The sequence below is a fragment of the Tachypleus tridentatus genome, chromosome 6 (assembly GCF_004210375.1).
Source record: "Tachypleus tridentatus isolate NWPU-2018 chromosome 6, ASM421037v1, whole genome shotgun sequence".
NCBI classification, from domain to species: domain Eukaryota; kingdom Metazoa; phylum Arthropoda; class Merostomata; order Xiphosura; family Limulidae; genus Tachypleus; species Tachypleus tridentatus.
Window position 1 is genome coordinate 63,186,965 of NC_134830.1, and position 13,935 is coordinate 63,200,899.

General features: G+C 32.8%; 1 protein-coding gene across 1 annotated transcript in view; it reads right to left on the bottom strand.

Annotated features, from left to right (window-relative positions):
* Positions 1-7,899: 7,899 nt before the first annotated feature.
* LOC143251626 (G-protein coupled receptor GRL101-like) overlaps positions 7,900-13,935 on the bottom strand; it is a 38,728-nt gene continuing 32,692 nt past the window's right edge. The window contains exon 13 of the mRNA XM_076502892.1: positions 7,900-11,753. Coding sequence (XP_076359007.1) covers positions 11,533-11,753 — 221 coding nt within the window. The 3' untranslated portion in view covers positions 7,900-11,532. The remainder of the gene's footprint in view (positions 11,754-13,935) is intronic.

Consider the following 13,935-nt stretch of genomic DNA (forward strand, 5'->3'; position numbering starts at 1 on the left):
ATTTGTATGAAATAAGATCACATGTTCATGTACCCCGCTGGTATAGAGGTACGTCTAGGGATTTACAACGCTAAAATCAGGGTGCTCAATTTCCCTCGGTGGACTCAGCAGATAGCCTACTGTGGCTTTTATATAATAAAACTCCCACTCACCCATATGTTCATAAAAATTTTAGTTTATAATTTCCTAAATGAATATTGTTTCTAGGTTTATTCGATAAAATGATTACATTTTTATATATTATTTATGGAAAACGTTATATATATATATATTACTTTGTTTGTTTCAGAATTTTCTATAATGCTGTGCTTGCGTAACCGTTCCAAATTTTAAGATGATAGACAGATAAGAAAGTACCCAGCATTTGGGATACTCTTTTCTGGTTTAAAACTGTGACATTATCGGCACTCTTATAATACAACCACAGTCCCAAAAATGCGAGAGTGGAGCGAGTTTGTGACAACATGGAATTTGAACCATGGATACACAGCATGCGAAACGCTTAATCTCTAAACTACGCCCAGCCTAGGGTTTGAAAACTCGCATACCGATATGTTGAAATATTACCAGTATAAAAAGAACACAGTGCTTATTACATAATAATAATAATAATATATTGTATTCCGTAGTTTGGCTTATGGTTATTGTAAACGTCTGATTATACATATATTAATTAGGTTCTCCCATAATTTATAATACGTTTTCGTCCATGTACAATGCCAAATATGATGGCCCGGCATGGCCAAGTGGTTAAGACACTTCGACTCCTAATCCGAGGGTTGCGGATTCGAATCCCCGTCACACCAAACATGCTCACCCTTTTAACCGTGGGGACGTTATAATGTGACAGTCAATCCAACTATTCGTTGGTAAAAGAGTAGCCCAAGGTTTGGCGGTGGGTGGTGTTGACTAGCTGCCTTCCCTCTGGTCTTACACTGCTAAATTAAAGACAGCTATCGCAGATATCCCTTGCGTAACTTTGCGCGAAACTCAAAAAACAAATAAACAAGCTAATTATGATTTTAAAATATGACGGAAATCTCACTATTCGTTGGAAAAAAGAGTGGCCCCAGAGTTGGCGGTAGGTAGTGATGACTAGCCGCTTTTCCTGTTACCTTATATTGCTAAATTAAAGACAGCTAGTGCTTTGCGCGAAATTCAAAAACAAACAAACAAGCTAATTATGATTGAATAAACGTATTTATTAAATTTAAAATAATTACATTTATAATATATATATATTTAAAATTATTGAATTTACGTTTTTTTTATGTCTTATCAACTGTGATAATTTTGCAAAACTTACTGAGGTATTAAAAAACGTTTCTTGCGGGAAAATGCAATGAATTATTACCTATTAACACCATAAATAGATTTTACGATATCCGAAGAAACGAGTTGCTGGCATGGTTATTTCTTCTACACTCTTAACATACTGAAGTTATCTTCTGCTATGAAGAAACAGAGCGGCCACACTGATCTTGGATTCTGATTTGTAGTTTTGTCCTTCTCAAAGTGCGTTGTGTCACTTGTGATGTTTGTCGAACCGGTTGCCTACACCACGTAAGCCCCACCCTCTGGCTAAGGGACCCCACACGTGGTCTCGGATAGGAACTAATCGCTGGCGCATCCCCTCATCTAGTTAAGCGTTAAGCTTTGAAAATTCAGTCGTGCAAAGAAATTACACGATATCGCTTGAAATAATAGCAAAAGAACTCCAACAGAAAACGACCTCGTGCCATTCAGAGTTAAGAGAACAAAATATTGAAAACATTCCTTTTGAGAAATTTATTGACGTACCAAAAGAAAAATTAACCTCAAAAGTGTTATTATAAAAAGCTACGGATAACCCCGGGTTATACTTTTTTGTAGGTTAGGTAAATAATGTTTTTATTATACTTACAACATCTATCGTGTAGCGCTTCCGCCCTATTGTAAATGATTTCCTCGACAGCGTTGAAGCTACCTTCAGGCAGTGTATTATCTTTCTTTGTTCACTAATTGCCATTTTCATTGGTTTATTTTATTTTTCTTAATCGTTTTGGTTTGCAGTTTATCTTCAGGTCATTCGATAGTAGATAAAAAACAACAACAACAGATTTCTTTCGAAGGAAAAACACACCCACAAAGTATAAACTTCAAAGCATTTGAAATGAATGGACACATTTTTGTATTATGCATTTTTTTTATTGTTAATGATTGGAAGAAATACAAATTAAAAAAACAATAAGATAACACATTGTCAACGAACAATCTCAATTACAATGTAGTTATTTATAAACGAAACGTGAATATTTTTAATTGACATCCTGCTGATAAAGAGATGAAAGAAGACTGGTCGTTTCAGCTATTGTTTATTTTTTGAAGATTCTACTGATGAAAAGGATCCCCCTGGTGAAAAGAAGGAAGCAAGACGTTTCGTTTCTTTAATGTCTATCCTCTGAATATTCTGCTCATAAGAAGCTAAACGGATGACGTTTCGTTTCATGATTGTTAAAGTGAGACGTTTTATCATGATATATATATGTTAATATTTGTAAAGATAAGACATCTTACTCCGATACATGATACTAAAATAAGAAATAGATTACTATGCTATATCATTGAATGGGACAGTATTTTAAGGGGCCCAGTTCGTTTATTTCTTATTGTAACAAAATACGGCAAACAAAGCGTTAAAACACAAGACTGTTTCACTTATTTCTTTAACCGAATGAACCCAATGGCAGAGCGGTGTGTCTGCAGACTTATAATGCTAAAAGCAGGGGTCGATTGTGGGCACAGCGTAGATAGCCGTTGTGCTTTATAACAAACAACAATTCAACCATTTATGTTAGATTATCGATCGGTAACGACATTATAACTAAATTTGAATGAGTTTTCTATATATGTTGAAAGATAGTACGAAAAATGTCCCCTGCTAGAAACTGAGTTTCGATACCCGTGGTGGGCAGAGCACAGATAGTGTTTTGTGTGTAAAAACAAACACTAAATAAAGTAAACAATAAACTTAAACTAAAATCACAACTAGACTGAGCATGCTGCTGACAAAATATAGAAATTTCCACAAGTGATTTATATGTATTATGTTTAAGTTTTCCCTTACTTTATATTTATAAAATGTATCGATATTTTAGCTAAGTACCTATATAATCACACAACTCTAACATTTTTTGCCGAGGCTTCAAAGCTTTACTATTGTGATATTTGAGTTACAAAGTGACTCCCATGAAAAGGCGAGAAGACTGAAATTTACTGAGTGAACGAGGACCTAGATGGTTTGTTTGTTTGATTTTCAAATTCGCACAAAGCTACACGAGGGCTATCTGCGCTAGCTGTCCCTAATTCAGCAGTGTAAGACTAGAGGGAAGGCAGCTAGTCATCACCACCCACCGCCAACTCTTCGGTTGTTCTTTTACCAATCAATAGTGGGATTGATTGTAACATTATAACGCTCCCACGGCCGAAAGGGTGAACAAATATGGTGTGAAAGGGATTCGAACTCGCGACCAGAAGAGAGAGAAAGTCATTTTCGTCAAATTTTACCTATAAGAAACTGAAGTGAATTCGTGAAAAATAATTATGTGCAACATATGGCTTAAGAAATGCTTTTACAAAAACAAAAATTATAATATTTAAATGAAGCAAGCTAAATTTTGGGTATTCAATCTAGTCCTACCTCAGTTTGTATTTTCTGCGACTTTGCTGAAAGCAAACAAACAAAGTTTGTAAACAGTATTGAATTTATGTATTCTCAAGTCACTTAAATTAATTTTCCTATATATTTATTTAATTATCACAATCTTACTTTATTTTTATACTTCAGTTTATCACGTAAAAGATTTAAAGACTGATAAATGAGGCCTAGCAAGAAACAACAGATAAAGAAGAAGGTTTATGATGACCACCTGGTTTACACACAATAATTACCTATATATCCTTAAGTCACATATAATTAACATAAAGGAAATAATACTTGTTGAAAATGTTAGTCTAATTTGCACCTGTAACAGAGTCTTTAGCAAAATTATGAACAATGAGCAATTATTTATTTAATTAAACAAAACTCTTTGTTCTAGTATTAGAAAAACGATTTCTGTTTCTAAATATATATTATTTATCGAAGCAAGTATTCCTTCACTGTAGCGTACTTACTCAGATCAATACACTTTTATTATTTTTTTGATCTACGGACTTGAAAACAAAATTAACATGTTTTCGTCAAACAAAGCAAACTTAAAACATTTTACAAAGTATTAAACAGATGGCAGCACTCATTTGGACATGAAACACCATTTTCGAGAACAGTCTCAAAGTGTACAGCCTCAAACAACTACTAATCTTTATCTTAATCAGTACCTACATATACCCGCCTATCTTCTTATGATACAATACGAGAACTGAAACCTTAAAACATGAACAAAGTATAATGCAACATTTTGCAACGAATAAAAACAAAACCAGTTTTGTGCAAATACAACATCTTAATTTGCATCTCAGTCGCTCATGTTAAAAATGTTCAGGTTTTCTTGACAAAAAGAATTATTTAATTTGGTATATTTGCTTGTATACTAGGTGCCTGCATTTGTATACTAGGTATTAATGTTTGTATACTAGATATCTTTGTATACTAGGTATCTTTCTTCGTATACTAAGTATATTTCTTTGCGTACTAAGTACTTTGGTTTGTGTACTAGATATCTTTGTACACTAGGTACATTTCTTTGTATGCTAAGTATTTTGGTTTGTATGCTATACATCTTTGTTTGTGTACTCGATGTCTTTGTTTGCATATACGTTATGGAAATATTATTATAAAACAGACCTTTTTTGTATTATTTATTCACCTAAAACACATACATAACTAAATTTTTAAGCATATTTATTTTCTAACTCACTAACTGAAACGTTAGCACCACTTATTCGTTGCGTTGAACAGAAGCTGCTTCTGAGTAACTACGTAATGCATGTCACTTCACTGTACATATTTCACAGCAAGTTACATAAGCATATAAATAGAGAATCTTCATGAGCGGTTCATACTACTGACAGAGAGAGGAAAGCGCGGGTCTGACGTACTTGACATCTGAATAAGTACTGCAGTAATAAACTGCACATCTTGTATAAATATTCATTCCATAATTACATGAACAAATAATAGCGACAGACAATCTCGCACTTTAGCTGGGTTCATTCATCTTTATATACATAAAGGTTGAGCTAATGAGAACTGATAAGCAGTTGTCAGCAGGGTAATTAAGATTTTATGTTCCGTAATCTGGTATGATTTCGTATTATTTAACTAAAGTTACCAGAATAAATCGTTTTTACCTAAAAACAAGAATACCAAATCTTACAAGCAGAGCCTTGTTCGAATTTAGAGAAAAATTACTAAAATGGAACAGTTTTATAATATTCCTAAGACAAGTTCTTCTATGGTGTTCTCCCTTCCTTCATGGTGTAATAGTTAACTTAAGGCCTATAACTCGGAAATTTTCCGTACAGTACAGAACAACCGCTTGTATATTGTCCCCCAGTGGCTCAGCGGCATGTCTGCGGACTTGAAACGCTAAAAACGGAGTTTCGATACCCGTGGTGGGCAGAGTACAGCTAATCCATTGTGTAGTTTTGTGCGTAATTAAAAAACCTTTTGTATATCTGTTTCTATTTTTCTCTCCATAAAAAAATGAAGTATTTTAACTCAAGAAAGAAACGTATATTTCTTGTTCACTAAATAATTGAGATGCTTCATAGTTTTAAACACTGCAAGTAATACATATTCATGAAAACATGAATTTGTAAGTAATATAAACAGAGGCTCTTGAGACGTACATAAAGTAGTGAAGTTCTCCTTTTATTCACGTAACAGTTTCCTCACTTTCCATGAAAGAACATTTTTATCTCGGTTGAACGTTAACATACTGCTGACATTGATATAAAGACAAACAAATTATGATTTTTCTTACACGTATAAATATAATATTACAGAAGCGTTACCTGTAAACATATATCCGAGACATATTAGAATAGAGTCACATATTATATGACTCCTTCTTTATAAACAGCAAAAACACTGACTAACAAAGTGTAGAAAGAGCATCATGCAGAAATGTGCCTTAGAAGTACTTCTGTTAGTTTCATCTAGTTACTTAAAAAAATAAAAAAACACTATGTGTGTACAGAACTCCATCTGGGTTTTAAGATTTGTTTCGTATATTTCAGTTACAGGTACAGTGATAATCATATAACATTGGCAAAAAATAGTTTACGAATTTCTTCCAAGTACATTGAACTAGCAGAGAAATAGACTATGTATGGCGTGCTCAGTGATTAACATACCGAGCTGCGAATCAGAAGGTCCATGGTTCGAGTTTCTTTGTATCAAAGTCTCTCTCCGCACTTTTGGTCCGTTGGGGCGTTAAGAGTGTTGGTCAGATCTTACTATTCGATTAGAGTATCCGAAGAATTATAGTGGGCGCTAATGACTACGTGCCTTAACACTAGTCTATTAGATGAAAAAATTAGGAACAGTTAGCGCAAAAAATTCCTGGTGTACTTTTATGTGAATATCGGAAACAAACACATGAAACTTGATTTGCAACAGAAACTTTGTAGGGCCTGGCATGGCCTAGCGCGTTAAAGCGTGCGCTTCGTAATCTGAGGGTCGCGGGTTCGCGCCCGAGTCGCGCCAAACATGCTCGCCCTCCCAGCCTTATAATGTACGTTCAATTCCACTATTCGTTGGTAAAAGAGTAGCCCAAGATTTGGCGGTGGGTGGTGATGACTAGCTGCCTTCCCTCTAGTCTTACAGTGCTAAATTAGGGACGGCTAGCACAGATAGCCCTCGAGTAGCTTTGTGCGAAATTCCAAAACAAACAAAGAAACTTAGTAGTAATTTACGTGTGTGGATGGGTGTGAACACTGATTATCCAAAGGCAATCAAGCAATAAACTATACTATTAGCTCTACCAATAGTTTTTATTCATCATGTGTTTAACGTCACGTGACAATTTTTTGCATATCAGAAACGAATAAGAAATAAAGAGATATATTACAGGAGTATAGTACAGAACTTCATTGAAGAAAAATGTTGAAACTACATAGTATGTTAGTAACCTAAAGAAATTAACAGTTTATATGAAGAACAAATAAACAAACAAAACTAACACGTATTAATTGCAAGCTGTTGAAAATAAAAACAAGAGGGAATCCTCAGTATCTGCGGCACTTGAAATTCTTTTAACGCTGGATTAGAATAAATTAATTCATGAGACTTTTTTTTTTCTCGTATTTTTATTGCCTATATTTTGTGAGCCAGGAATGTCAAGCCTGGAACGCGAGAAAGCCAGGTACGATTTTGTTACTCATCAGGATTTCTACCATTCTACCCTCAAATTGAAATTATTTCAGGCAGGAGTAAAGTAAAATAACCTATGAGACCTTGTATGTGGTCAAATATATCACTTGAAAGGGTTTGACATCCTGAGGCCAAAATTGTAATTAGATCTCAAATCAATCAAGAGGTGACGGAACTATGAGATAAAAGTTTCTATTTAGTATGATAAAAAACATTCACACCCACACGCAACAACTAAGAGTTATTCTATGATCTATTAAGTCGCGGCTAATAATCGATATAAATAAATTGAAATATTTGTGTGTGTCTGTCTCTTACTTATACATTTCCACAATTCTTGATCAGTCAGCACCAAACTTTGTAAAGTGATACATTATATATTTCCAGGAAACAGTACGTCTTTCATATCAGTGTGGTAACTATATGTACTATCATTGCACTTATAATGTTTATTATGTTAAAATATATAGAAGTATTATTTCCTATCCTTTGTTACAAACTATACAATGAATATCAGCCAGTTACGTATATTTGATTATGTATACATATATATATATATATCATATATATATATGATTTTAAATGTATTAAAACAGCATAAATTATTATGTACTAGTTAATTATGCAGGTGTTATCAAGAGAACCAGTACCAAATTTCTGTTAAAAATAACTCTTATGTGTTTTCCTTTACTTAATTTTCAGAACCAATGTACATTTCATCCCATATTTGCATAACACACTCAAGTAAGACTTTACTTTTTCATTATTGTTACTTTTATAAATCAGATTCAGAGCATAATTATGAGTCGTGGCTATTTAAGAGTTATGTTAAAATTATTAAAAAATGAAAATATTTGGAGCTTCGACATTCATGTTATTTCTTGGCCCTTGTGTATAGTGTTAATATAATGAATAACACACAGCGTTAAAATAGGTAAAAAATTAAAAACATTCTAACTGAGACCAATTTATGACCAAAAAAAAACATTATCTCTACGTATCTCAACGTTGGAATATTTAGAATGTTTTCAATTGTGTTGCTATTTTAACGTAGTGTGTTATTTATTATTTTCCCACTAGATGTGGTGGTTCACATACTGTAAGGAGAATCGTCTTGATACTCCATGGAAGGCATCTAATCAAAAGCACCGAACTTCAACTCTGGGACTACTCTTATTATACCGAATAGTGGGATCTGACAGTCACTCCTATAATGTACGCACGAATCCAAAATGCGTAGCAGCGGAATGCAAGTCACAAACCCTCAGGCTGTGGTTATGGCACGCTCGTCACGAATATTTTGGTAAAGTTATACACCGCCTCGTTGGGGTTAACATGAATCGACAAGCTGTTAACCCATTGTCTTTTCTCTTTAATCATTCTATACTCTGTTAACGTTTTAAGAAACACGTATTTTAATCACTTAATACAATTACCTTTGCCCTACATTCTACGAAGTTTCATTATGAATACTCTGCCTAAACAATCTATCAAAGAATATAAATATAATGTTTAAATCTATTAAGCTAACATTGATACTAATTTTACATACTTCAGTAATAATAAAGAAATCTGCTACCACACCAGTTGCAGTATATAAAAAATTAACATTTCATATACCTATAGATTAAAAGTATGTATTTCCAAATTTTTTTATATGTGATATATATATTTCACGTATTTGTGAGCAACTTTTGAGCGTCTATCCTTTATCTGAGAACGTCCTTCACTTCCATATTCCAGCCTAACTACTTACCATTAACGTTGACGTTAAATAGCTTGCAGTAAAATGAAAAATAACTTTTTATCTTAATAACATACAATAGTAATTATTTGAAAAAAAATTATAGTTAACAAAGAAACTAATTTACAGGATAACCTTATTAATTGGTATAACAGTTCCTACATTGGAAAGGTAAAGTGTTGTTTTGTTTGACAGACACTTACGTATTATATAATAATAAAAAATGTCTGAATGATTGAAGTATATACAGCAATACTGAACAAAATAAAAATACATCGAGATTCAGACCTCTTTGTAATACATTTTGTGTAAATAACAATGAATAAACATTTTATAAGAACACACATGACGAATAAGTTGAAATTAAGAAATCAATTTTCTGAAGGTAATTTTATTTTAATTCTCATACTTTCACTATTCGATCCACACGGATAGTTTAGATCATTCATTAACATTATTTAGTATATATAGAAATAAACATTTGATTCTATAAGTGTCAGAGAATACTTTAGTAGAATTAGGACATAATAATTCCTGGATTGAATTTAAATTAGAAATGAAATTTACACTCAAGAACATTGCTATATTGATTGAGAACCGATTTTAACTGGACGATTAAGTAATATATTAAAAAATCTTAATTATTCTGGTTGAGAACTACACTGTCGATTTTTAACTGGAGGTTTTGGGCAACACATTGAAAAATATAACTACACTGATTGAGAACTGACTTAAACTATAGATTTAAGTAACACATCTGAAAACAGCAACTCTTTCAACTTCTCAGTTATTTGTACCTGTATTTCGAATGATATTAAACAAACAAACATTTTTAATATTATTATTATATAATTATTTCCTATAATTACCATGTACCACAAAAGAATACAGGGACTGAACAGCTACACCATAAAGCTGTTTATTATTCTGTTACTCAAACGTGAACAAACATTAAAAGTCGTTTCCATAATAAACAATGGAATACTTTTTTTTTTAGATACTGGTTGCAGAATACCAGCGTCTAAACAACCACTGCCTTTTTCTCATTTGTTGTTTTTTATTTCAAGGAGGACTATTTTAGGCCTCATAACGTTTCTAAAAATTATTTATATACTTTTTTAACAACTGAATATAGCTTGTAGGAAATAGCGCCTTTGGTAATTTATAAAAGTGAACTTACAATGGGTTCAAAGAAGACTTACACAATATAACCCTGTGTTATCCATATATATATGAAGTACATTTTGTAATGTAAGGAAATTAAGGACGAGAAATCGGTCTGAAGTGTAAAAGGTATTTAATTCTAGCTTAATAAGGACGGTAGTGTTGTTTGGCAGCTGTCGGAAACAGAACAGTATTCTTTGAACTTCAAAGCGTTAGAAATGTTCGTTAAGAAAGTTAATTTATACACTAACTGGCAACTTTATTAGGACCTGATATCGGGTCGGATTACCTTTTGTCCTCAATAATTGCCTGGGGCTCAAGGAAGGTGCTTGGTACGATTGCAGCACATTCGTCGAAAAGTGTGGTCTGGAAATGATTCACAGATGTCGCTAGGTTAACAATGACGAGTATGATTGAGATCCTGTGATTACCTGGCTAAAGAAGATGGCGGAAGTCAATGCCATAGTCTTCAAACCAAGTATAGGTTATTTGGGCACAGTAGATCACACATAGTGCATAGTATGGTCAGGTCGATCCCCACCATTATGCGACTAGAACAGTCTTTTTAATGACTGTTGCTCTTTAACAATATTTTCAATATTTTTATTTTAGTTTCTTACTTTTCTCCCTCTAGATTTCACTCTAGTGATCAAAACACCTTTTTTATTGTAACTGTAATTAGGTTTTGATAACAAACGTCTTTAAACAGCTGGTTAAAAAAACTGTCTTTCATAACAATGATCCCTATATCAAGCACTTACTATCATTTCTTTATGAAAGTCTAAGAAACCCTTTCTTTTATCCATTATCTTGCAGACTAGCCATGGCACCACTATGTTTTAACACGTAAAAACTCAACTAACCACGTGACACATTACATGCCCATTATAAGATCTATGGGTGTGTTTGGGGGACCTAATATGATGGCCAGTGAGTGTATATTAAATTTAAAAAAAGACAAGATTAGTTTCCACTCTGAAATGTTTAGCCACTTACCAATATGCATTTTATTAGCTTAAAATAGTTACCAACTGTTTAAAATGGATATGTTTGAACATGTGCCAAATCGAGGTTTGATGAGTGACTTTTTTTCTACTGTTTTATCCAAATCAATTTTATTTAAATGTTATTATATTTTATTAATTTATAATCACTGAACTTCAAGAACTTTATTTTTTTTAACAAAACTGGGGTTTCATAACTTTACAAAAAATATGTAATACCTTTTTTCTTAAAGATTATAAGAAACGTTTGTAAGATTCTTTGGTCACATATCATATTTTTTTCTCAAGTTGTACGTTTGCCGTGAAGGTTTTAGAGCATGAGCATTTGTGTTTCTCTTTATTGCAAGATGGCGTCTCAGATGATGTTTCCCTTCTCTTTCTTCTTGACCAGCAGACACGAGTTCACGCAGAGGAACAACTTCACCATTTATATCCAATAAGGAAGAAGCATGATTAGGCCGTGGAGGAAGATCAGGCAAGGACACTGAAAAACAACAACATATATTATAACAACACATATTTCATTTTCTGTTGCACTGAATAGCTTCGGAAAATGTTGGCAATTAATCCAATATTCAAACATTTAAAACACAAGACTTTCTGTTTTTAAACACTAAGCTACAGGAAGGGCTGTCCGTGATTTATCATTACATCATTTTGAATGCTCTATACAAACAAGTTTGTAGGAGCAACACACTGAAATTATTAGATACACGCGACCGCTTCATTTAAATTTAATCTTCAAAATTATGATGTAGATAATTAAAAAGCGCAAGCGTTAAACTTAGTATTTATAGAAGCGATAATTTATCGCAGTTTGTTTATGTAATTGTGTACAAATCATACGTTATGTAGTTCACTTGTCGGTGATTGTTATATTGTTGCGTAATGTTACTTTAACTTTCTAAATTTTTCTCAATGTTTCATCATAATGTTTTGTAGTTTGTAGAAAGTTATAGGCCTCAGTTGTATGTATAATTTGTTATTTTAGCTCGAAAACAAGCCGAAACAAAATAAAATTAAACAAAAACGCTACATCACTGAAAAAATCCCAGGATGCAAGCTACAATGTGGGATTATGAAATGTATCCTAGATTTTGGAGGTGACTGAAAAAGTAGGACCCATATAACGGTGAGGATACACCGTCTATCAGTCTCAACTTCCATTCGCCAGTTTCACATAATAAATAAAGAATAGCCTAGATATATAATTAGAAATAGAAATTAGGAGAGTGAGATGTAGGTGCTCAAGCCAACAACAACCCATGTCTATATCACTCTTCACTGTCTGCAGGCACTTGTGTGACTGCTCTCCGAAGTAATGATTTTATTGAAATAAAGAAATAAGGTACTACCATTTGGAGGTAAGTAAGATAAACACTTACCTCTTGATGTTAGTATTCCAGCCCCCAATATAGTAGAAATCACTAATTGACAGCACAGCAAACGAACTATATGAGCATGAAATGTCCCATCCAGCTGTCCAAACTACTATAGCTCTCAACCATCAAGTCTACTGTGATTATCATGCTCTAAACAAGCCTTTATATGAGGCAAGGTGTACATCCGCATAAAGTAGTGCCAAGTTGTTAACTTACCTTATTCTTAACTAAAAGTAGTTATTAGAATATTTTTTCTATATATATACAGGCGATCAAGTTAGTCAAGTAAATACAAATAAATTAGTGAAAGTGAAAGTAAAAGTAAAGTTGGACTCTGTATGAGTTAGTTGTAACGGGCGATTTATAAAGCGACTTTCATAACTTGTATTGTAAAAACAGAGGTATAAGATAATAATTTGTCAAAAGGTGTTCTAAAGTAATTGAACCTGCATGTATGGACTTAAAAGAGAAACATACAATTACTGAAAGCTCTGGATGCAACTGTGATAACCAACAGTGTAACGAATTTTGTACATACGTTCATTGTTGCAATTTATCGACAAGTCACAGAACCCAGTATAAAGATTCTGCCTATCGTAAAACTGATAGGAAGTAAATATCTCTACATAAAAGTATTTATTATATTTTTTTAAGAATTGTATGTTTAGGGAAAAAAAACTTGTATCACTAATCTTGAAAACAAAACCCTCTAAAGACATTTATTATTTTATAAAATATTCCATTTTTGTTAAGCTTAAACATTATTGAAACCAAAGGAAAAAAGGAAATAGGGAAAAAAATTCTTCCCTTCGAATCCATTTAATTAAAAACTGTGAAAATATATTTCATACTAAAAAAAAACTGCAACATATATAACCTATCATTTAAACAAATGTTACCGCTTACAGCACTTTTTAAATGTCATCACCTGAGCACAAGTAAAAAGCGCATGCTAATATAGCAGTTGCACAGTAATTCCTTAAAACTTTAACTTTCAAGGAAATCAATTAATTATAAAAGTCCATAAAACGCTTTCACATGGCATAGCTCTCGCAAAGAAATAGCGTTGAATAAGAAAACAGTTTCGCGTTACGTTCCAAACACTACTCCAACTTCAGGTTTCAATAACTTAAAAAAAAACACGTTATTATGATAATAAATTTTCAACCCAAAAAGCTGATTTTTGACGTGGTGCAATTTTATTAAACATTCAGTAGTAGATTTATAACGTACTGCAATTACTAATTTGACTGTTTCAAAGTTTTTAGTTCAATTACATACATG